General features: G+C 43.7%; 1 protein-coding gene across 4 annotated transcripts in view; it reads right to left on the reverse strand.

Moving 5' to 3' along the window:
• Positions 1-25345, reverse strand: part of FARP1 (FERM, ARH/RhoGEF and pleckstrin domain protein 1) — a 271079-nt gene that overhangs the window by 92068 nt on the left and 153666 nt on the right. For all 4 annotated transcript variants that reach the window (XM_077482994.1, XM_077482993.1, XM_077482995.1 and 1 more), the window contains exons 3-5: positions 6134-6238; positions 721-763; positions 543-621 (exon numbers count right to left, since the gene is read on the reverse strand). In XM_077482994.1, the coding sequence (XP_077339120.1) occupies positions 543-621; positions 721-763; positions 6134-6238 (227 nt within the window). The remainder of the gene's footprint in view (positions 1-542; positions 622-720; positions 764-6133; positions 6239-25345) is intronic.

Raw genomic sequence — 25345 nt, forward strand, 5'->3', positions numbered from 1 at the left:
AAATAGCACAAGTGACACTACTTACATTTAATGAGATGTGTTCCTTGTGCTGCTGTACCCTCATTTAGCAGGAATCTTACTCCTTTGATGCCCTCCCACCCCTATAATCTTCTGGTGCAGGTGGGGGAGGGTTAAGAGAACTAAGGGAGCTGTAACAGGTACTTATCAAAAGTGCCCAACTATTCCCGTGCTTCCCACCCAGCTGCTCAATTCATAGAAACCGGTAGTAAGGGTTCACAATGTAATATCTACAGTGTAATACCTACACTTCCCCATCATAGACATGCCACCCACCAATATAGTCTCTAATCTGTTAGGAAGGGTCACTTACTGCACAAAATTCAAGTGCCTAATACATTCGATAACACATACAGAACACTCAAACATGCCCACTGTCACTAATAATATATATTTTTTAAAGTAAGGCATGATGTTGTTTGCTCTACAAAAAAAGGTGGTTAAGTTCATTATTTTTGTATATTTGTTACGCTATATACATGCAAAATTCTTGCTTCCACACAGTAGCAGCAGAATGTGCAGACCTGGTTAATTCTTCTTGCAGTTGGGTGTGATCAGGGGGGAAGAACTTAACAACAAACTTCAGAACTACAGTCTTGGGTCCTGCGAGAAGAAAAAGAAAGAAATCCATTGTACGGCACTACAGACTATTCTGCTGAGCTATGGTAGGACTGCTAACTACACACAGAAATATATACCCACGTCTGATCTGCTTTATGATGGGTTTGATGAGGTCCAGCCATACCTGAAAGAATACAAAAATATAAACATATTTATTGTTGGCTCTACTTCAATTGGCAAGATAGTCAAAGCTATTAATAAAATCAGGGGTGAAAAAATACAGCCGGAGTGATGAATAGGTAATCTTCACAGTCTTGGATTGTTAAAAGAGCAGCAAAACTTTATTTTACTGACGTAAAAATAATAATCAGTCATTATAAAATGTGAAATTGCATATTTTAAGTCTACATTCAAGCATTATGTTTACCTGTAAATGTCAGGCGATATATTACTGCCTTGAGTTGTTGTATTTACATAGATTGTCTGTATATAACATTTTGTGGTCCTCTGTAAAATGGAGCTATTTGCTTTTCTATTAGTGTGTACATGTGTGCTGGGTAATGACAGAACTCTGGATAGCCGCACTCCAAAGCTAAAACGATGCTTTATTCAAATAATATTTAGGACAAAGCAAATGACATCACAGCGAAAGATGCTAACAGCTGACGCGTTTCGCACTAAGGCTAGTGCTTACTCATAGCTGGTACCAGCTGAACCAGCTATGATTAAGCACTAGCCTTAATGTGAAATGTGTCAGCTGTTAGCATCTTTCTCTGTGATGTAATTTGCTGTGTCCTAAATATTATTTGAATAAAGCATCGTTTTAGCATTGGAGTGCGGCTGTCCAGAGTTCTGTCATTATCCACATTAATAATTATCTCTGAGTTCCCAGGACCTGCTTTTGAGCGGTGGTGTATATCTTACATGTGTGGTGGGGCTTGGTCTCCACTATGATGGCTTTTGTTTATCGGTTTACTGAGTGACCAGACTCTTTGTATATTTAAGAGTGATGCCGTCGAGTGAGGCCGTACTCGGCCTTTGAGAAAGTCAGTAGGCACAAAGTGTTAGGCGGGCGGTGCTGTCATCACACTGGGTAGGATGAGGATGCCATTTTCCTGAAGCTTGTACTGTGGATGATTTTACTGTTTCCACATGCTGTTATAATCTACTGTCTTGTGAGTGACATTTTTTACATATAATAAATATAATCTAGCGGTCTACACTATCAGCTTCTTTCTTTGTGCTTTTGCATGGTTATACCAGCTGGAGGAGTGAAGGAAACATTTAAAGGACCAGGAGTCTGCCTTAACTAGATGCATATGAAGCGATTTTTAAAGGTAAAGGTGAGAAGATACCCTGATGGTCCATGTATGGCGAAGAGTCTGGTGCGCATTGGACTACCGTGAACATTTGGATTTTTATTGCACAAAACTTTAGTGGTATATGGGACTTGGCTATAGAATGAACACTTACTTTTATATTGGTACTATTGCACTTTAACCACTAGAGATCCGCGCTATAGCCAAATGACGGCTACAGCTCGGACCTCCTTTGCCGGGACTACGTCTATTGATGTCGTTCCGTGCACGAGCGGCCTGCGCGCCCTCTGATCGGCGAGTCTATGAGACTCGCCTGATCACGGATCCGAGCAAGGGGTCGGTCCCGACCCCTTACCACGTGATCAGCTGTCAGCCAATGACAGCTGATCATGTGATACAACGGAGCTGGTAATCGGCTATTATTCCTGTCAGCGCGAGGAGAAAAGCCAGTGCCACCTAATTAATAAATAAGTTCCCCCGTCAGTGCCACCCATCAGTGCCCATAGTGCCACCCAGCAGTGCCCACAGTGCCACCCAGCAGTGCCCACAGTGCCACCCAGCAGTGCCCACAGTGCCACCCAGCAGTGCCCACAATCTGCCTCAACAACGGTGCTGCACCCCAGTGCCACATATCCGTGCCCATCAGTGTCATCTACCAGTGCATATCAGTGCCACCCATCAGTGCCCAGCAGTGCCACCTATCAGAGCCACCTATCAGTGGTACCTATCAGTGCCCTTTAGTGCCACCCATCCGTGCCATCTTATCTGTGCCCATCTTTGCCCATCAGTGCCACCTTATCAGTGCCCACCAGTGCCAGCCTATCAGTGCCCACCAGTGCCAGCCTATCAGTGCCCACCAGTGCCAGCCTATCAGTGCCCACCAGTGCCAGCCTATCAGTGCCCACCAGTGCCAGCCTATCAGTGCCCACCAGTGCCAGCCTATCAGTGCCCACCAGTGCAGCCTATCAGTGCCGCCTCATCAGCGCACTTCAATGAAGGAGAAAAATGACCTGTTTGCAAAATTTTATAACAAACTATTAGGCCGGGTTCACACCGCTGCGGGGGGAGAACCGGATGTGATTCGCACAGCAAATCACATCCGATCTCCGTAGCGCTGCGAGTTCAGCCATACAGATAGTATGGCTGAACTCGCAGCGGTCCCGCAGCAAACTCGCACGGGACCCTTTTTTGGGTCCGCAACGGAATCGGATCGCATGGGGGTTCACACCATGCGATCCGATTCCTGTGCGAGTCGGCAGATCGCACTGCGATATGCCGACGGATCTGGGGGTGTCATTAACATAACATTGACACCCCCAGCCGTCCGCATAGGGCAGTGTGAACTGCCGGCGGGAGGTATGCGATGCGGGAAAACGCCGCGGATTCGCGGCGTTCCCGCATCGCAGCAATGTGAACCTAGCCTAAAACATGATTTTTTTTTTTGCATCTTTTTGTTTGTTTAGCAAAAAATAAAACTCCGAGCTGTAATTAAATACCACCAAAAGAAAGCTCTATTTGTGGGAAAAAAATGATAATTTCATTTGGGTACAGTGTTGTATGCCCGCGCAAATGTCATTCAAAGTGCATCAGCGCTGAAAGCTGAAAATTGGTCTGGGCAGGAGGGGAGTTTAAGTGCCCAGTAAGCAAGTGGTTAAAATGTTTGCATTTGTATGATCTCACATCTTAATTGGATCGTGTATGGAAGTTTATTTTCTTTTTTACTAGTTTTTATATATAAGCTACATTCTTTTTTGCACTTTCATATATTTAGGCTCGGTTCACACAGGGGCAACACGACTTTTGGAGGCAACTTGGACGTGACTTGACGTGACATGGACGCGACTTGGACGCGACTTACAACACTACTTTAAGTCGCCCCAGGCCAGGCGACTTGCCGTGGCCAATCAGAGAATGAGCTCTCAGGGGGGAACTCCTTTTGAGAGCTGATAATTCTCTGAGAGTCGCCTCCGTATAGACGGAGATCCGACTTTGAGGCGACCTCCATTGAAATCAATGGGTACCAGTCGGATTGAAGTAGTACAGGAACCTTTTCTGAAGTCGGAGCAACTTCAGTAGTGTGCATTAAGACAGCTCTCATTCACTTACATTGATTTCTACATGTTGTGCAACCTGAGGTGACTTGGGGCGACTTGAAGTCGGATCTGAGTCGCCCCTGTGTGAACCAGCACTTACATTAAAACCTTGGATTGAGAGTCTTTTGCAAGACAAGCAAAATGTTTTAATAAGTTTTGACTTGATATACAAGTGATGTATTGCTATACAAGTAGTGACACGTCACACCTGAGTATAAAAGAGAAAAGAAGAGCCTCTAAGTGTAGCAATGTGGTTACATTTAATGAAGGTACAACATTTAGCAACTCATATGGTTGATGATTAAAAGAGGCACATCTAAGTATGCAGGAATCCTCTCTTCTCTTTTATACTCTGTAGTTCCTGGTGGATTTTGCTTCTAATACCCTTGTGGAGGCTGCCATTTGTGGATAGTAAGGATGAGCCGAACACCCCCCTGTTCGGTTCGCACCAGAACCTGCGAACAGACCTAAACTTCATGTGAACTTTAGAACCCTATTAAAGTCTATGCAGACACCCAAAACCACCGGCCAGGGTTGTTGGGATGAGGCCCTTGTGCCCATCAACATGGGAACATGGTGCTTTGAGGGGTCACAGACCCCCAAAGCATCCTCCCAATGTTGAGGGCATGTGGCCTGGTACGGTTCAGGAGGGAAGGGGGGGCGCTCTCTCGCCCCCCCCTCTTTTCCTGTGGCCTGCCAGGTTGCATGCTCGGATAAAGGGTCTGGTATGGATATTTAGGGGGACCCCACGTCAATTTTTTTTTTTAATTTGACACAGGGTTCCCCTTAATATCCATACCAGACCTGAAGGGCCTGGTAATTGAATTTAGGGGAACCCCACGCTTTTTTTTTTTTTTTGCTTTTTTGATCAATAAATGAATTGTCCGCTCCGTAATACAGAGAACACTCATTGAGTGTTCTCTGTATTACGGGAGCTGACAATTGAAAGTGATTTTAAAATACTTTTTTTCCTTGCGAAATTACACTTTGTGCAGGGACAGTTCTAAGCACGGGAAACAAAAAAAAAATATTACACTTTTATTGTTTCACTTTAAGCATTATTAAAATCACTGCTCCTGAAAAAACGGCAGTTTTTAAAACTTTCTTTTGCATTGATCCATGTCCCCTGGGGCAGGACCCAGGTCCCCAAATACTATTTAGGACAGTAACTTGCATATTAGCCTTTAAAATTAGCACTTTAGATTTCTCCCATAGACTTGTACAGAGTGTTCCGGCTTTTCGAATTTGCCGCGAACAGCCCAAATTGTTCACTGTTCGCTGAACAGGCAATGTTCAAGTCGAACATGAGTTTGACTTGAACTCAAAGCTCATCCCTAGTAGATATTTTATGGTTACACAACCTATCACATTCCTAAATTCTTTTTATATGGACTTTAAACTGAAGGATTTATGAATAAATGGTTGTGGAACGAATCATTTGGGTTTCCATTATTTATTATGGGGAAATTTGCTTTGATATAACAGTGCTTTGGATTACAAGCATGTTTCTAGAATAAATTATCCTCACAATGCAAGGTTTTACTGTATTGTGTATTCCTGATATATGTATATATTTTTGGTATATAATACTATTATTTAGAGCGCTTCACTTTATTTTATTTTTCCTTAATATTCAGTTATTAAAGTCCAGAGAAATTTGACTCACTATCCTTAGACAGCAAGAAAACAGAAGTTCCCTTGGCAGGAAGGACAGAGCTGTCAAGTAAATTTGTATTTCATCTGTCAATTTTACTTCTTGTGTTTTCTACGATCTTCCAAATTCCTGTCACTAGGTTTACCTATTAAATATTCAGACCCCTTCACTTTTTTAAATTTTTATGTTGCAGCCCAACACTACAGTTATTTAAATTCTTAGTTTTTCTCATTCTACACTCAGTACCCCATAATGACTGAAAACAGAATTTTACAAATGTCAGAATTTCTGAATATGGGTCTGAATATTTTCTAATAAATTCAAATAATAATTATATTATTGTGCAACTTTATTCCAATTAGTTGCAAAAATGTAAGCACGTCATTCACTGGGTTTTTTTTTCCTGCAAACATGGTTGTTCCAGTAAGTCTTAAAGCAAAGACAGAAAGGTTGGGAAGTTAATGTTTGCCTTTTTAAAAGCCACATACCATGATTTTCCTATGATCCTGAAATTCCAGTCCAAAGTAATCACCTTCAACTAGGTTAAGGTGGCTGCAGACAGCATCCAGGAGTGCTTTACCAGTAGCCCTCATCTGAAAGAAAAAAGACATCTCAAACTGTAAGACATTGCAGGCCTAACCAGTATCTGGATAGTATGAGAACATTTAAACTTACATATTTATCAATAATTCACCAGAAATAATTTTGATTACTGAATAGGTAAGGCGTAATTGTAACTCAAATTTAAACACTGAAAGACGTTTGGAGTCAGGCTGGTTGTGCTTTTACCAGACAAGCAGGAAAGCAAAGTAGTTACGTTCTGATCCCGTTCAAATGTGTGCTAAGAAGCATTATACTATGCTTTAACGTGATCAGTGCACATACATTTTTTGGTAATGCAGCTCACTAAAACACATGGCAATTGTGGTGCACTCATGTTTTCATTGGCAATGTGTGTTAGGGTGACATTTTGAAGCAACTGCACCACATCCCCCCCAATGTGCATAACATGCATTACCGCAGCGTGATAGAATAAACGGGGCCTCTGACTCACTGTCCTTGGCTATGGAACGCTCTACCCATGGACATCCACTCGGAAAAAAAACACCAGGCCTTCAGGAAGAAGCTCAAGACCTATCGCTTCTGAAGACCCAGATGGACACTGGTGGCTAAGCGCCTTGAGGCGATTTTGTTCGCATATGTAGCGCTATACAAGTTACTCATTCATTCATTGTCCTGAAACAAGTATGAAAACTAGGGAGATCACAGTAAAATCCTTATCTGCATATTTGTTGCAAGTAACTCAAGCTCTTAAAACCAAAAGGTAAGGTCCCACCGCCAGGCAACTGCCTTTCTCAGAAGGAGAGATCAGAAATGGTATACCCAGTGTTTCTCTTATGACAGATTTCCTCTTGTTTTTAATTTTAACGTAAAGAGACAATATCACCTTGCTCAGTAAGGGCACCCACAACAAATACACACACTTTACCTTCCCTGCCTAAGCCTCAGCCAAACATTTCACTGTGCTTCTAGGTAGGGGTAGAATGTGACTTTCAGTACTGCCTGCAGTGGAGGCAGAAGCTGTGAGGGAGTACTGGTAAGTAAAACTGTTATGTTGACACTGTCACTGCCCTGAATTGGCAACAGAGTCTCCTTAGAAAGATCCTATTCACCAGATCCATTCATTTAAATAAAAATTTTACATAAGATTATTTACCTGTAAAAGCCTCCCCTGTGTAAGAATCCAAAAGACCTGCGACTGTTGCTGGGCCCCATCTTGGATGTGACGTCAGCAGTCCCAGCAGACTCAAGTGACACTTTATGTTATTTACCCTTGCTCCTCCCCTGGTATCTACATACAAGGCTGTGTAAGGGTGTGAAGCCACTACAGAGTAATTAGACATCCCCGGAAGATGAGCGGGATATGATGTGCAAGGAGGGAGGGGACTGAGCTGGAAAATTGAGTAGTCAAATTTTCCAGCAAGCACAAAAGGCACATAGCAAGTGAATAAATAAAAGTAATTTATGGAAAAGAAAAGCATTGAAATTAAGCTTTTAAAATACTTGATTTATCTGTGCTATAACGTTCATTTTTTTTTTAGGTTGGTGACAAGGTCTCTCTAAACATAAACTTTTGGTCTAAACCACGGGTAGGCAAACTTAGAGGGCTGGAAATCTACTTGAACAACATTGAAGCTGCTGCTAACAAAGCAAACAGAATATTGGCATGCATTAAAAAGGGGATCAACTCCAGAGATAAAACAATAATTCTCCCGCTCTACAAGACTCTGGTCCGGCCACACCTGGAATATGCTGTCCAGTTCTGGGCACCAGTCCTCAGGAAGGATGTACTGGAAATGGAGCGAGTACAAAGAATGGCAACAAAGCTGATAAAGGATCTGGAGGATATTAGTTATGAGGAAAGGTTGCAAGCACTGAACTTGTTCTCTCTGGAGAAGACAGGCTTGAGAGGGGATATGATTTCAATATACAAATACCATACTGGTGACCCCACAATAGGGATAAAACTGGAGTTTAAAGTGGTTGTAAACCTTTACAAACCACTTTGACCTACAGGTAAGCCTAGATTAAGGCTTACTTGTAGGTCCAAGAACTATCTCCTAAACCTACATGGTTTAGGAGATAGTTACTAAAAGACAGGCGCATGCGCCGTAGACAGTGGCGCGCAGGTGCACTACCGCGATATGCCGCTAGTGGCGGCTCCCGTGCGCATGCGTGGGAATGATGTCATCACTGCTCCGGCGCTGACAGTGGCCGGAGCAACGATTCCCTCAAGAAGAATGGCGCTACAGGGGACAGCGGTGACATCACTGGCTCCTGTGTCAGGTAAGTGACACATAATGGGCTACTATGCGATGCATAGTAGCCCATCATGCTTTACCTTTGCAGGGAGACAAAGAAGAAGTAAACCCATCAGGCTTTACTTCCTCTTTAACAAGACTCTTGGCCACTCATTAAAACTAGAAGAAAAGAGGTTTAACCTTAAACTACGTAGAGGGTTCTTTACTGTAAGAGCGGCAAGGATGTGGAATTCCCTTCCACAGGCGGTGGTCTCAGCGAGGGGCATCGATAGTTTCAAGAATCTATTAGATAAGCACCTGAACGACCATAACATACAGGGATATACAATGTAATATTGACATATAATCACACACATAGGTTGGACTTGATGGATTTGGGTGTTTTTTTTCAACCTCACCTACTATGTAACAAAGTCAAAGATCACCGGGCACAGTGTCCTGGTGTTCGGGCCGGTTCACACTAGAACGTGATGCCAGAAAGGAACATTCCATGTGTCCTTCCTGCATAGTGTTCAAAACAGATTGCCTTTGTGATCTACTACGGGTGATGATGCATTGTTAAGCCAAAAATAGATCCCAAAAGCAGTGGACACAAAAAAAAGTATTACAAGAGAGTGCAGGATTCAGGAGTGCGTTGCACTCAGAATGCAGGATTCGGGAGTGCCTTGAGCTCAGAATGCAGGATTCAGGAGTGCATTGTACTCAGAATGCAGGGATTGGGGTGGGCGGGGTGTGAAGCGTGGTAGGGGACACTGCTTCAGCCATCCAGTACACTTCTGATTGGCTGAGACAGAGCAGCGGCGCTATTGTCTCAAAACAGCTGTCAGAGTCAGTCAGCCAATCAGGGGAGAGAGGGGGTGGGGCCAGGGCCAGGTCATACTTGTGTGTCTGAAAGGAGCTCTGACTCGGCTTGGGTGACAACCTGTAGCAAGCTGCCAGTTGAGGGACACTCAAAGGAGGGAGGAGCTAGGAGCAGCAAAGAAGGACTTGAGAAGAGGAGGAACTGGGCTGCTCTGTGCAAAAACAACTGCACAAAGGAGGCAAGCATAACATGTTATTTAAAAAGAATAAATAAAAAATAAAAAAAAACAGAAAAGAAAAAACAATCACTTTAAGCTTGAAGTGAGGTAACAAATGTCACTGCCCTATTCATTCACCATAATAACGACCAGCAAAATAGATGTTCACTGTGCTTCCTCCACCCAACTCAGTGACATCTGCCATGCCAGTTTTGGAGAGCCTAGGACACATGATGGTGTTAGGCAGCTTTGGTGATGGTCGGACTACTGGAAACACACCCACCTGAAAAGTGAAAGCTGGCATCACAAGTTGTTGCTAAAGGAGCTGGAAGTGTGTTTAAAGTTATTGATACCAGCACCATTTACAAAAGGCACTGGGACTCAAGAGGTTCTAAATCTTAGAACAAAAATGTAATTTATTGCAGTTTAGCAGTCTTCAGGGTAACCAGATTTTAGCTTTTTTCCCCCTAATTTTCATCTGTTGATTCTGTCAGTAACACCCTCCCTTTGCTAGGATGACCGTGCTAAATCACTATGCCATATCTATGGAATTGTAACTCAATGACAGAGCTTTAACCCCCCCCCCCCGTCTTCTTTTCCATAAAATAGGGAGGAGTAGTCTACAAAAAGAACTGGTAATAACATAACACTGGCAGACAGCACAGCAGATCTGAGCAGATGTATCAAAATGCTTTCAATTGTATATTCAACAAAACAAAATAAGACAAGTAAGAAAAGTTGACTGTAAAGGTGCTTTCACACCAAGGTGTTGGGGCCGCTGGCGGTAAAGTGCCACTATTTTTAGCGGTGCTTTACAGTCATTTTAGCAGCACTATTCGGCCGCTAGCGGGGCGCTTTTAACCCCCTCTAGTGGCCAGAAAAGGGTTAAAAACGCCCACAAAGCACCGCTGCCCCACTGATTTCAATGGGCAGGGGCACTTTAGGATCGGTGTAAAAAAAACTAAAAAAAAAAAAAACTTCCTTGCTCTATCCAAAATGAAAGAAAAAAAGGTTTTGCCTATAGTTCTACTTTAAAGTGTATGCACCCATCTGCAGCACTACACAAAGTGGCATCGCTAAGGAGTGTTTCCAGGTAATATACAGCACCAGTATAAACTGACCCCTGGCCTCTGTTCCTTGTTCTCAGTTACCAGTAGGCCATAACAAATTTTACTGTCATAAATCAACTCTATTAACCCAAAAAATTTTACTGGGGAAAAAAAAAAAAAGGAAAAGGAAATTAGCTACTGCCGATTTTAAAGCCCTATAAAATTGTAAATCAGCTTTATTTGACAAGTGCATTGTAAAAGTTTGTCAAAGTAGGAAATGTTTATAGGTAACACTTAAGACACTATAAAGTAAACAATAAATGAACAATTTGCACATTAATGTCATTCAATACCCATTTTATTGTATTCCAGAATAGTATATCTGGCTGTATCAAATTGGTAACGTTGGCCTTAAACTGGCCATACATGGATCGAAATTCGGCAGATTCAGCAGGGACTCCTCAATCGACTTGGGCACAACCAGTGGCTATAGCAGTAATCATTGCATTCTGCCAATCCGCAAAGCTTCACGTGCTGTAAAAGGCAGACCAAAAAGGTAACGTAGGGAAAGAAAATCATCTGTCATCTGTGGTTGTAAACCCTTTACAAACACTTTTTGCTACAGGTAAGGCTTACATGTAGCTACCCTGGATATCTCTCCTAAACCTGCATGGTTTAGGAGATATCCCCTGTATCTGATTATGTCGGCACATGCACACTGAAGCAATGGCAGTGTGTGCCGTTGCTTCAGTTAGACTATATCATTACTGGCGGCTCCTGTGCGCATGCGCGGGAGTAATGTCATCACGGCTCTGGCCAATCACAGTGCTGGAGCCCGCGATACCCGGAAGTAAATCCGGGAGCAATGTTGCCAGACAGAAAGGTGAACGAGGACCTCTGCTGGGGCTTTGCTCTAAGGTAAGTAAAACATAATGAGTTAGTATGCTATGCATACTAGCTCATTATGCCTTCGTCTTGCAGGTTTTTTTGTTTGTTTGTTTTATTCATGGGTTTACAATCACTTTAAGGGTTCAGGCACATGGGACTTTTAGGGTACATGCACAAAACCATAAAAATAAAAAAAAAGCAATTCAAAGCGTTATTCGTTTACGAATCTGAATGCAGGTGTATTTTGTTTATTACAGGTACTTACACTATATTACCAAAAGTATTGGGACGCCTGCCTTTACACGCACGTGAACTTTAATGGCACCCCAGTCTTAGTCTGTAGGGTTCAATATATAGTTGGCCCACCCTTTGCAGCTATAACAGCTTCAACTCTTCTGGGAAGGCTGTCCACAAGATTTAGGAGTGTATCTATGGAAATGTTTGACCATTCTTCCAGAAGCGCATTTGTGAGGTCAGGCACCGATGTGGACAAGAAGGCCTAGCTCGCAGTATCCACTCTAATTCACCCCAAAGGTGTTCTATCAAGTTGAGGTCAGGACTCTGTGCAGGCCAGTCAAGCTCCTCCACCCCAAACTCACCCATCCATGTCTTTATGGACTTTGCTTTGTGCACTGGTGCGCAGTCATGTTGGAATAGGAAGGGGCCATCCCCAAACTGTTCCCACAAAGTTAGGAGCATGAAATTGTCCAAAATGTCTTGGTATGCTGACGCCTTAAGAGTTCCCTTCACTGGAACTAAGGGGCCTCCCTCCAGCAAATGATTTGGACCAGTGCACAAAGCAAGGTCCATAAAAACATGGATGAGCGAGTTGGAGATGGAGGAACTTGACTGGTATGAACAGAGTCCTGACCTCAACCCAATAAAACACCTTTGGGATGAATTAGAGTGGAGACTGCGAGCCAGGCCTTCTCGCCCACATCAGTGCCTGACCTCACAAATGCGCTTCTCGAAGAATGGTCAAACATTCCAATAGACACACGCCTAAACCTTGTGGACAGCCTTCCCAGAGGAGTTGAAGCTGTTATGGCTGCAAAGGGAGTGCCAACTCTATATTGAACGCTACAGACTAAGACGCCATTAAAGTTCATGTGCGTGGAAATGCAGGCCTCCCAATATTTTTGGTAATATAGTACCGTCAATTTACGCAGCGCTTTACATATTTATTCTGCATTCACATCCGTCCCAAGGAGCTTACATTCTAAGGTAAATTTAAGGTCCCCAACTCCCATTCATACAAACACATAATAGGGACTATTAGCATGCCAGCATGTCTTTGGAGTATGGGAAGAAAACCAGAATACCCAAAGAAAACCCACGCAGGCACAGGAAGAATATGCAAACACCTTGAAGCTAGCCCAGCTGGTTGGGATTTGAACCGACAGCCCTTGTGCTGCTAGGAAGAAGTGCTAACCACATGTGCACAGGTGCGTTCATATGCACTGCGTCCACATACAGATCGAAAAGCTGAAAGATCTGCATATACAAATGTGCATCCTGGGATTGAAAGCAGAGCAGGAGGCTATGCATTTAAAAGCACAAGTCTTTATGTAGTTAAAGTGGTTGTAAACTCTCCCCCACAACTTTGTCCCATATAAATCAGCATAAAAAACCCTAATGAGCAATGCTTGTAGATATCTCCTTACTTGCATATATTGTTGATATCCTTTTTGTTCCTTAGAATAACGTCACTGAGCATGCCCAGATCTCCCCTGATTTACTCCACACTCTATGGGCTTATCTATCTGTTATCAGGACTTCCTAGGCACACCACTGATATCCCAGGAGACTTCATAATCACTCAGAGCTTCCTCCTACACACCATGTGACATCACATGCAGTGTAAACCTGGCCATTACTGCAGTCTTATCAGCTGAAGCTGATAAGACTGACAAAGGAAAACATTAGACAATCGGCACAAGTAAATACTATAAAATAAAACAAGTCAGCTATGAACAGGGAAGCAGGGTTGCCATAGAAACATTGGAGGCTTGGTTAACAGTACAGGAAGTGCTCAATGTAAGGGCGGAAATACACTCCACTGTGGACTCAGAAAACAATACTTAAGATGGCGCTGCCTTACCCCTGGAAACAAGTTTTTTTAAAGTTTCTTTAAACAGTAAGTAATATGCGATTTGGACTGGATTACAGTGGCTATAGTCTGATAATTACTTATTATGATGGACTAAATGAAAAGAAGCATCAGAGTGGGAGAGTTTACTTCCTCTTTAAACAAATCTAAAAAGAACATTTTACTGGTCTTTTACAGAAGAACTTTTGTGACAGTAAAGCCTTGCCCATACAGTATGATCAGTACAATTTATACGGCCATGTGCATGTAGCCTTATGGGCATATTAACTGCCTAGTGTAATTCCCAATGCTTTCTAACACCTGTGGAACCATGTACAGCCCACCATACAAGTAAATGACTGTAGGCAGCCGACGAGTCTTTGCATCTGCATTTACCTGTACACGAATGCCTGATATAACTTTCATGTTTGGACAGTAGGTTGGATGCGCATGCACAGGTAAATGTAGATGCAAAGAAGCATTGGCATTCACAAGAGCACAGCTGCCTACAGTCATTCACTTGTATAACATGCTGTGCTGAAAGTGCTAGGAAATTACACTATGCATATGCCTATAAAAGTCCCATGTGTATGAACCCCAAGGGCACTTTCACACCGGCTCGCTTTAAAACTGCCAGTAAAATGCCTGTGCGTTAATGGAGCGTTTTTGCTGCTCTTTTGCGGTGCGTTTTTTAAAGGACATACGACTTAAAAACTGCACCAAAAATGATTAGCAGGGGCATTTTTTAAGTGTTTTAGAGAGGTGTTTTCGATACAGTTCCCATTCATTTTAATGCGGAGAAGCGTTTTTGGGGTGTATTTTTTAACTCCCCAACCATGCTCCAAAAATGTTACAAGCAAGATTTTTTTTTTTAAGGCCCTTTCACACCGAGGAGTTTTTCAAGCAGGTTTGCTTAAAAAAAAAGAAGCACATGAAAAGCTCAACAAAAATGTTTCCCTTTAAAATCAATGAATGTTTTCACACTGGGGCAGTGACAAAAATCCTGCTTGCAATATCTTTGGGGAGCTTAACCACTTAAGCCCCAGACCATTTGGCTGGCCAAAGACCAGACCACTTTTTGCGATTCGGCACTGCGTCGCTTTAACTGACAAGTGCGCAGTCGTGCAACATGGCTCCAAAAGAAAATGGACGTCCCTTTTCCCCCACAAATAGAGCTTTCTTTTGGTGGCATTTGATCGCCTCTGTGGTTTTTATTTTTTGCACTATAAACAAAAAAAAAGAGCGACAATTTTGAAAAAAAAAAACACTATTTTTAACTTTTTGCTATAATAAATATCCCCAAAAAATATATAATTTTTTTTTTCCTCAGTTTAGGCCAATGCGTATTCTTCTACATATTTTTGGTATTAAAAAAAAAAAAAATTACAATAAGCCTATATTGATTGGTTTGAGCAAAAGTTATAGCATCAACAAAATAGGGGATAGTTTTATGACTTTTTTTTTTTTTTTTTTTTTACTAGTAATGGCGGCGATCAGAGATTTTTATCGTGACTGCGATATTATGTCGGACAATTTTGACACATTTTTGGGACCATTGGCATTAATACAGTGACCAGTGCGATTAAAAATGCATTGATTACTGTAAAAATGTCACTGGCAGTGAAGGGGTTAACACTAGGGGGCAGTAAAGGGGTTAATATGTATCCTAGTTTGTGTTCTAACTGAAGGGGGGATGGGACTGTGCAGGAAAACTGAGAAGCTGTATACTCTGTATGAACAGACGATCTGTCAGTTCACTGCTCAGAGAACTGGAAACACTGTGTTTACACACACAGCTCCCGGTTCTCCGTGTGCCCCGAGCGATCGCGGGAGCCCAGCGGTGATCGAGACTGCCAGGCACTCACATCAGCTTGGGGAGCGAGCCGGGGGTGCGCACAAGTGCCCTCTAGTGGCCGTTTAGGCTACCTATGTAGCATAACTGCGATTTCCGCAGCCGAACCATGCAGCCGCAGTACAACTGTGGCGACTGGTCTGCATTCGGTTAAAAAACCGACACCAAAAACACTCCTCCTCATTGAAATGAATGGGAACCACAACAAAAGCACCTCAAAGCATTTTTAGTGCCGTTTTTGAGTCACGTGTCCTTTACAAAACCGCACTGCAAACGCTACAAAAACACTCTATTAACACATAAGCATTTTACTGGCAGTTTTGAAGTGAACCAGTGTGAAAGTGACCTTACACTGCAATGGAAGTGCACCACCCAAGTGTGAACACATTCATAGATTATAAAGGGAAGCATTTTTCTTGAGCTTGGCAGGTGCTTTTTTTTTTTTAACCACTTGCTTACTGGGCACTTAAACCCCCCCCCCTCCTGCCCAGACCAATTTTCAGCTTTCAGCGCTGATGCACTTTGAATGATAATTGCGCGGCCATACAACACTGTACCCAAATGAAATTTTTATCATTTTTTTCCCACAAATAGAGCTTTCTTTTGGTGGTATTTAATACAGCTCGGAGTTTTATTTTTTGCTAAACAAAAAAAAATAAAAATCACGTTTCATAGTTTGTTATAAAATTTTGCAAACAGGTCATTTTTCTCCTTCATTGAAATGCGCTGATGAGGCGGCACTGGTGGGCACTGATAGGCTGCACTGGTGGGCACTGATAGGCACAGATAAGGTGGCAACGATAGGCACAGATAAGGTGGCAACGATAGGCAAAGATAAGGTGGCAACGATAGGCACAGATAAGGTGGCAACGATAGGCACAGATAAGGTGGCAACGATAGGCACAGATAAGGTGGCAACGATAGGCACAGATAAGGTGGCAACGATAGGCACAGATAAGGTGGCAACGATAGGCACAGATAAGGTGGCAACGATAGGCACAGATAAGGCAGTACTGATGGGCACAGATAAGATGGCACGGATGGGTGGCACTAAGGGGCACTGATAGGTACCACTGATAGATGGGACTGATGGGCACTGGTAGATGACACTGATGGGCACGGATATGTGGCACTGGGGTGCAGCACTGTTGTTGAGGCAGATTGTGGGTACTGATGGGTGGCACTTTTTTAATACTTAGGTGGCACTGGCAGGGGGCAGGTGGGCACTAATGAGCTGGCTGTGATCGGGACTGAAGTCCCTCTCACAGCCGCCGGTGATCGGCTTTTTTTTTTCTCCTCGCGCTAGCCGATCACCGGCTCTGTTGTGTCACATGATCAGCTGTCATTGGCTGACAGCTGATCACGTGGTAAGGGGTCGGGATCGACCCCTTGCTCCGATCCGTGACTCGCTGATCACAGAGCAGGCCGCTCGTGCACGGGACGACGTCAATAGACGTAGTCCAGGCAAAGCAGGTCCGCGCTGTAGCCGTCATTTGGCTATAGCGCGGATCTCTAGTGGTTAAACACAAAAAGGTGCTTGAAAAATTCCTCAGCGTGAAAGCAGAAAGAACAGCAACCACCCAGAATGTTAAAGTGTTCGTAAAGTCTGTTTTTTTTCCCTATAAAAATAACAAACATGTTATACTTACCTGCTCTGTTACAGTGGATTTGCACAGAGCAGCCAGGATCCTCCTCTTCTCGGGTCCCTCTTTGGTGCTCCTGGCCCCTCCCTCCTGTTGAGTACCCCCACAGCGAGCAGCTAGCTATGAGGAAAACTGAGCCGAGCCTTAGCTCTGCGTGTCGATTCAGATATGAAGCCGTGGTTTGACAATGTCCCTTCTCTAACTGACTTTGACTGGCAGCAGTGGGAGCCAATAGTGATGCTGCAAAGTCTCAGCCAATCAGGAGGGAGAGTCCCGGGCGGCCGAGGCACTTGTGGACATCGCTGGATTGAGAGGGGGCTCAGGTAAGTATTAGGGAGCTGCTGCAAACAGAAAGATTTGTATCCTAATGCATAGAATGCATGAAGATAAAAAACAACTTCTGCCTTTACAACCACTTTAATCTCTCACCTCCAATGGAGGCCACGTGGTGGACAAACTAACAATACACACTGTTCTAGTGCAGTGTGATGTCTCTAATTATGTAGCAGAGAAACTCAAATGCGGAAAGGGTAAATACTACAAGGAATCCTTCCTTGGACATTGTTTTTATTAACAAGCACATGGCAGATGAGTTTGGTATCAGGCTTTCTGTCCATCTGTTTCTCCTGTAAGCGGCAGCTTTTTCTCTGCATCGCTTTAAGTAAATCACATCTGCTGTGGCATTTTATTGGAAAGAGACTAATGCTGTTGTGCTTATTCTCTACTGTGAATTCCCACATCAATTTTTAGGCTCTTCTTCAAGTACAGCTCTGATTTCCGGGTGAGATAAGTTCCAGCAAACAACACTTGTTGTGTCATCTAATGTGTCATTCAAGCTTGTGACTGGGTTATGGTTTCCCTTCACAGCTCACAGGAGAGGAGACAGACATTAGCTCTGCTTCTAAAACAAGGAAAAGCCGTGCTTTCATTTACAAAAACAAATCAGAAAGGAGAAATAAGAAATTCCATAAAAGCATTTTACAAATCACACCACGGTATGACACATTGAGCACTTCTAGTTTTCTTTCCTGCTTTCAATACCACCACTAAAGTACCACAAAAGTGATTCTAAAACCCCGTACACACGAGCGGACTTTTCGACATCCAAAGTTTGACGGAATGATTCCGTCAGACTTTTCGATCGTGTGTGGGCTGCAACGGACTTTTGATTCGCAAAAGTCTGACAGACTTTAGAAAATGGAACATGCTTCAAATTTTTCCGACGGAACTCCGCCGGACCCAGTTCCTACCGAAAAAAATTCGCTCGTGTGTATGCTATTCCGACGGACTAAAACCGACGCTAGGGCAGCTATTGGCTACTGGCTATGAACTTCCTATTCGAGTCCAGTCGTACGTCATCACGTTCGAATCCGTCGGAGTTTGGTGTGATTGTGTGTGGCCAAGTCCGCTCATTCGAAAAGTCCGTCAGAACTCTGTCGGAACTCCGGCAGAACTCCGGCAGAACTCCTTCGGAAGTCTGTCGGACATAAGTCCGCTCGTGTGTACGGGGCTTTAGAGTAATAAACATGTCATACTTACCTGCTCTGTGTAATGACCCTCCTCTCCTTAGGCCTCCCTCTGGTTCTCTCAGCTCCCCCTCCATTTCTGAGTGACCCCATAGAAAGCAGCATGTAATGGAGACACTTATGTGGGCTCGATCCCAAGCTGGCCTGTGTGCCCCTTGCTCTCTCCGCACATGATTTGATTGACAGCAGCAGGAGCCAATGGCTTCCACTGAAGTCATGTGAGGAGAGAACCACTGCTCTTAGGCATAGTGCTGGATCGAGATAGGGCTCAGGTAAGTATTTACATGGGACTGGGTGGGAGCAGAGAATGCATTAGGGTAACATTGTGCTAACATTATAGGAAGACAAAAGTGAGCATCACTATGAATCAGCAATTTCTGGTATAACTCAAAACAAAGTTTTGACCTAAAACTGAAGACAAACATAAAAAAGCTGTTACTTCTACTCATCACAATGAACTCGTATAACAGAATGCAGGTGCCATGTTATCAAATGGGTCCCCATTGACTTAAAACTGATACGCCGGTTTTTGTAAGATATGGGATAGCTTAACCAGACCTACAGTAATAACACTTTTTTTTTTAATTCAAAGTATAATTAAAGGCAAACCTTTTTTTAGTTTTGGGAAGAGGGGAGAGAGAATAGAACACCTGTCAGTTTTTACTGCTGTCTGTGCCCCCGTCAGGGAAATTCACCCTCTCTATTCACCCCGTTTATCATTATCATTGAAAGTGAAAAAAAAATCCCACATTTTGGGTTGTCCCCAGAAAAGTAATAGAAGGGAAACCTTCCAATGGGGACAATGGTTGTGATGACCTGGGGTCCCAAGGGGCTCCCTCAATTTGCGAGGATTTCCTCTTACTACCTATTCGGCTATGAAACTGGAAGTGAAGTTAAATCTCCAAAATGGGACACGGATGGCGAAAAAAACGATTGACAGGGTTTATAACCCTCCCCTTATTCTATCCAAAATAAAAAAATAAAAGGTTTGCCACCAGCTCCCACTTTCGGCTCAGATGGTAGCGGGGAACTGAGCCAGAAGTTTTTCACCCTCAGGGAGGTAAGGATGTGGAGCTCTCTTCCACAATTGGTGGCGTCAGCAAGAAGTATTGATAGATTTAAAATACTCTTGGACATGCATCTTAGCGAATGCAATATACAGGGGTATGGGAAATAATTATCTACACACACACAAACACGTTGAACTGGATGGACTATTGCCCTTATTCAATCTTATCAACTATGTAACCATGCAAGTTCAGCCCCCCTTCCCTTACAGTCCTCTGGGACACATCACAGGTCCAAGAAGACTATGAGACCATTCACAAGGTGCAATACAACCAGCACATGTGCAGTAGGAAACAGGCTATGATGCCACAAGGCTTCACTTCCTGTTTCCCTTATTAGAGGTGCCTGCACCTGAAGCTGATTGAAGATTTGGCTTAGGTGAAGACATCCCTGGACAGGCAAGTGACTTTATATTAAAAGTTAGCAGCTACAGTGTTTATAGCTGCTGACTTTTCTTTTTTTGTGAAGGAGTCTGAAGCTCCTTTTTAATCTCCGTATATTATCCCTTTCCTGGTTCCTTTTTTCCCCCTATCAGCATGCTAAAAAAAACTTTAACCTATTATGTTTTTATACCTTATGTGAGACCAAGTGATGTCATCACCATTTCTGTTCCTCTCTATGTAGCGCAGGAACATTATGAATATAACAACAGTTCAGTGCCGTTCCAAGTCCGCAGTATCAGTCTCTCAGGTTTGCACTTTGTATTCAGGCGGTGCCAGAGAAAAAGCAAATCTCACTCCAAGATAGAATATCGCCGCACACTGTATGCAACTCCAGTAAAAAATAAATGAGACAGGCTGCAGCTCAAATCCCTGCCAATCGGTCATGTCAAACTGAAGCCTGACTTTCATTTACTTCAAACCAGAGTTGAACACAGCTTGCGGAGCTACTTGTATGCAGGAAGATTATGGCTACTTGGAGGGGTTGGCAGGGTGCTGTACACAGAATGAAAATATGACAACACTTCGCCTCAATATAATTCTCAAAATCCCTCAACCTTAACGCAAGCAGTGAGCTGGCTCTTGGGAGGTACTTCGCAAATATCAAAATGCTTTGATGGATAGATGTCAGTCTGGAGGAGTGGGCATTCCCAGGCAGGAAGAATTTGCATGCAGACCATCCTACATATCACCCATATGAGATGCCGAGCCTCTATGAATTGAAATCCAGTGAATGAAAGGGGTGGGTTAGGAAAGTACTAGATGATGCTGGATGCCCTCCAGTCAAGAACTGAGGTAGGCTTCAGGTTCTAATGCAAAGTGAAAAGCTCACAGTGTGCAGAACAATAACTTACCGGAGAGTAGTCTGTACAATGTTGCAAGACTGAAGGCAAGGCTTGAATTCAGCTTTAATAATTGTATAAGAAATTGTTACTGTAAATATTATTTGAAATTATGTTTTGTGATCTGTGCCTTCCACATGGAACTCAATTCGATATCATATTGATTATTTATGTATCTGTTTATTCCTGTGCATAATGTTCCAATAAACCCGATTCTTAAAAAAAAAAAAAACCTGTTACTGTAATGGCATGAACTTTACTAAAGATGATATAACAAATGGTTCAACACTGGTCATGTGTTAAAGTGCCACCCAACCCCATATTCAGCTGTTTCCCAGAGGGCCTCTTCACATTTGTCATTTGTTTGAGATGTAACATCTGTGTGTTGTGGTATGGTGTTTATGGCTTTTATCACACGTTGCTGCAAAACACATAATCTGTCTGTAGCACTAACCCCCGAAGGAGCTGCTGGTTATATTTTGGGCTTACCGTTACCTTCCGTTCTCCTTGTGACACGTCTAGGGGATGTCCCGTGGAAGATGACCCAGTAACTTGAGACTGACAACAGATCCACTTGAATGGATTTTATTTGCAAAACTTAAACCATTGGAACAGTCTTAACTTGGGATCAGAGGGTTGGAAAGAAGTTCAGGTACTCTCAATGTCAAAGTCCAAAAACATTAAAGAACTTGCTTACTTTGACTGCATCCAGAGAATAGCCATTTGCAGCTGGATGAACACTCAGGTTGGACAGTCCCTCTGTCACAAGGCCTAGCAGCCAACAAGGTGCTTATTCAGGAACAAAGTCTTTCTCACAGACGTTGTTGCAGAACACGTAGGAAACTAAGCTGTAGAACACTTGTAGGATACCTGGATCTTTCAGCCTGCTTGGAGATATCCACAAGACCGGATTCTCTCGGTTACTTTAGCCCTTCCAGGCTCTTGTTAAGAAAACCAACCCGTGCGTGGTGTTCTTCTAAAGAGTCCTCCCCTGGAATGCTTGAAGTACACTGGGTCTCTCCCATCCACCTCAGAATCCTCTAGTTTCCCCGCCTTGGGCTAGCCAGCCCCGAGGCGTTAAAGTCAGGTGGATCCGCACCCCAGGCCATAGCCCTCCTAGGGGCTGGTCAGGAGGACCAGGACCATGTAATCAGCACATCATACTGGTCCCGAACCACCTGACGTCCACATCTTAAATACCCTCTCCCAGAGGGCACAGCGAGAGGGCCACTCCCACTGACCTGGCTCCGAAAGAGAGTAACTTAAGCGCATAACCAGACCATAGTTCCACACCTGCCACAAGAGACAGTGCCCCCTGTGGCCAGGCCGAACATCTCATAGTCCAGTCAGACTGATACAGAAGTCAAATTTAGACAAATAAACCCAAACTAAACTGCAGTTTAGGCAAAGTTTAACTTTGAAAAACGCATAGCGCGTGCTCTTCAGGAGCCCGCCGCTACACATCTTAAAAATGTATTATTATTATACACAATTTATATAGCGCCAACAGTTTATGCAGCGCTTTACAACGTATAAGGGGGGACAAAACAATTACAGTACAATACAAAAGGTACAGGCGGGTCCTGCTCGTAGAGTTTACATTCTAAAGGGAAGGGGTGGTGGTACAAAAGGTAATAGCTGCAGAGAATGATTTGATGGGGTGGAAATATGTTCTATAACAAAAACTGTTCAGATCACTGTACCTCAACAGTCACCCTCTAATGTGAGTTACAGAGCCCTAAGGGAGAGATTGGTATGTGCTTTTACACAATTGTGAAGATTAACTTTGGGCCATTGTCTTCTCCCGATGAGAGGGTGGGGGAAGCCGTCTCTGCTGTGAGAAGACAGTGATTATCGATGAGAGAAACTGTCAGGCTGGTTGTACCCAAGTTGATTGACAAACTTGGTACATTCAGCCTACACATTAACGGTTCAAATCTCGGCTGGTTTCTGCAGAACTGGTCGAGATTCAAACCGTGTATGGCCGGCCTTAGTAAAGGAGGAGGAAAAGTAGACAAACCCCAAAAAATTTAGAAATTAAACAAACCTAACAAATATCAGCTGCTTTGCATACTTTTTAATAATACTGAGGGCTTAAAATATTTAATTACATGGGAATGTGTTTTTCACAAATGGCCTCTACAAATAAAATGTAAATCTCTGCACACCCGTCACTGCCTTTGGGGGGGGGGGGGTCTTATTCTCCCTTTTTTATGATGGTAGAAGGCAGCAGGAAGAGTTTGAACATTTCCCAAATAGGTAAGAATAATCAATACTCCAAGTTGGGTATGTAAAAAGCCAGGAACTACAACCAAGCTGCATTACCTGCGAGAAATATGAAAATGCTGGATGACTCAGCCGACTAGTCTTCATCTATAATTTCAAAATTCGCTTTTATATGAATTGGCCTTGGAAAAAAAAAAGTCACTTTTGGGTGACCTAGCTTTATTTTGAACACAAATTACAGTGAATTATAGGCAGATGCCCAGACTGTAATCTAGTGTACAGAGAACTGACACGTCGATTTGTGGGGACACAACCCAGCCATTTTCTTCTAAAATAAGCATGAACTGGGGAAGGGTGCTTTTCTGTATTGCAGTGTAGAAATTACAGACTACATCGTCAAGAGGTTTAAATAACATATGAAGAAATAAGATGTTGGGAACAAAGGATGGACATAATCCTTATTTCTGTTTTGGCTTTGCTGTCTTAGGCCACGTGCACATGGTACTGATGTTTGAGCATTAGCATTTCTGGACATGTGTTATTTGCATTCAAGTGTACAATACAGTCCAGAAGCAAAATCAATGGATATTCAAAATATTTATGTTCATATGCAAGTATCAAAATACTGACCCTGGAATGCAGATTTTTCTATTTTTTTACTCATGAATGGGCAACAATTGTTTATGCGCCTGTATGTACAGGCACATTGTAAACAATAGGTTGCATTTTAGAGGAGTAAAAAGAAAAACGCTGTACTGAGCTTTTTTTTAAGCTGCAGTGCACAAGAGGCCTTGTAAGAAGACATCTCTCTATGGTTCCTGGATCATTCTTATAAGAAGACCTATCTCTACGGTTCCTGGATCATTCTTATAAGAAGACCTATCTCTACGGTTCCTGGATCATTCTTATAAGAAGACCTATCTCTACGGTTCCTGGATCATTCTTATAAGAAGACCTATCTCTACGGTTCCTGGATCATTCTTATAAGAAGACCTATCTCTACGGTTCCTGAATCATTCTTATAAGAAGACCTATCTCTACGGTTCCTGGATCATTCTTATAAGAAGACCTACCTCTACGGTTCCTGGATCATTCTTATAAGAAGACCTATCTCTACAGTTCCTGGATCGTTCTTATGATGCCGCGTACACACGAACAAACAAGCGGGTGGAAAAGACCGGCAAACTCAAGTCCGCCGGACAATCCCCCCCGTGTGTAGCCTCCGGCATACTTTTTTGACCCGAAAGTACGGCAGACTTAGAAAGTAGTTTTGCACTCCAATCTTCCCGCCAGACTTGCATTTCGGCGGACAATCCGGCCGTGTGTATGCCAGTCTGCCGTACTTTTGAAATGAACGGACTTTTCCCGCCCGGAGAAAAGTCAGCTCATTTCGAGCGGGTCTCCAGGTAGGCAGGGCCCGCGAAGGAGACGTCGCTGGCCCTGCCACCTGGTATGGACTTAAAGGGGAACCCCAACGCCGAAAAAAAAAAAATCGGCGTGGGGGTCCTCCCCAAGTCCACAACAGACCCTTGTCCGAGCACGCTACCCGGCCGACCAGGAAAGGAGGAGCGGGAGAACGAGGGCCCCCCCCCTCCTGAGCCATACCAGGCCGCGTGCCCTCAACATGGGGGGTGCCTTGGGGAAGGGGGGCCACGTGGCCCCCCCACCCCAAAGCACCTTGTCCCCATGTTGATGAGGACAAGGGCCTCTTCCCGACAACCCTGGCCGTTGGTTGTCGGGGTCTGCGGGCGAGGGGCTTATCGGAATCCGGGAGCCCCCTTTAATAAGGGGGCCCCCGGATACCGGCCCCCCACCCTATGTGAATGAGTTTGGGGTACAATGTACCCCTACCCATTCACCTGTGAAAAAAAGTACAAAAAAAAAAACCACAACACACAAGATAAAATAATTTATTACATGTGACATCCGCTAGCAAAAGAGCTACAAGAAGATAGCGGAGGAGTCCGGCGAGAAGACCCCCGAAGACGGAAGACCCCCGGAGCTGTGTAATAAATTATTTTATCTTGTGTGTTGTGTTTTTTTTTGTACTTTTTTTCACAGGTGAATGGGTAGGGGTACATTGTACCCCATACTCATTCACATAGGGTGGGGGGCCGGTATCCGGGGGCCCCCTTATTAAAGGGGGCTCCCGGATTCCGATAAGCCCCTCGCCCGCAGACCCCGACAACCAACGGCCAGGGTTGTCGGGAAGAGGCCCTTGTCCTCATCAACATGG

Source organism: Lithobates pipiens, unplaced genomic scaffold (assembly GCF_037356315.1).
Source record: "Lithobates pipiens isolate NorthernLeopardFrog02 unplaced genomic scaffold, aLitPip1_a1.2 Scaffold_16, whole genome shotgun sequence".
NCBI lineage: Eukaryota > Metazoa > Chordata > Amphibia > Anura > Ranidae > Lithobates > Lithobates pipiens.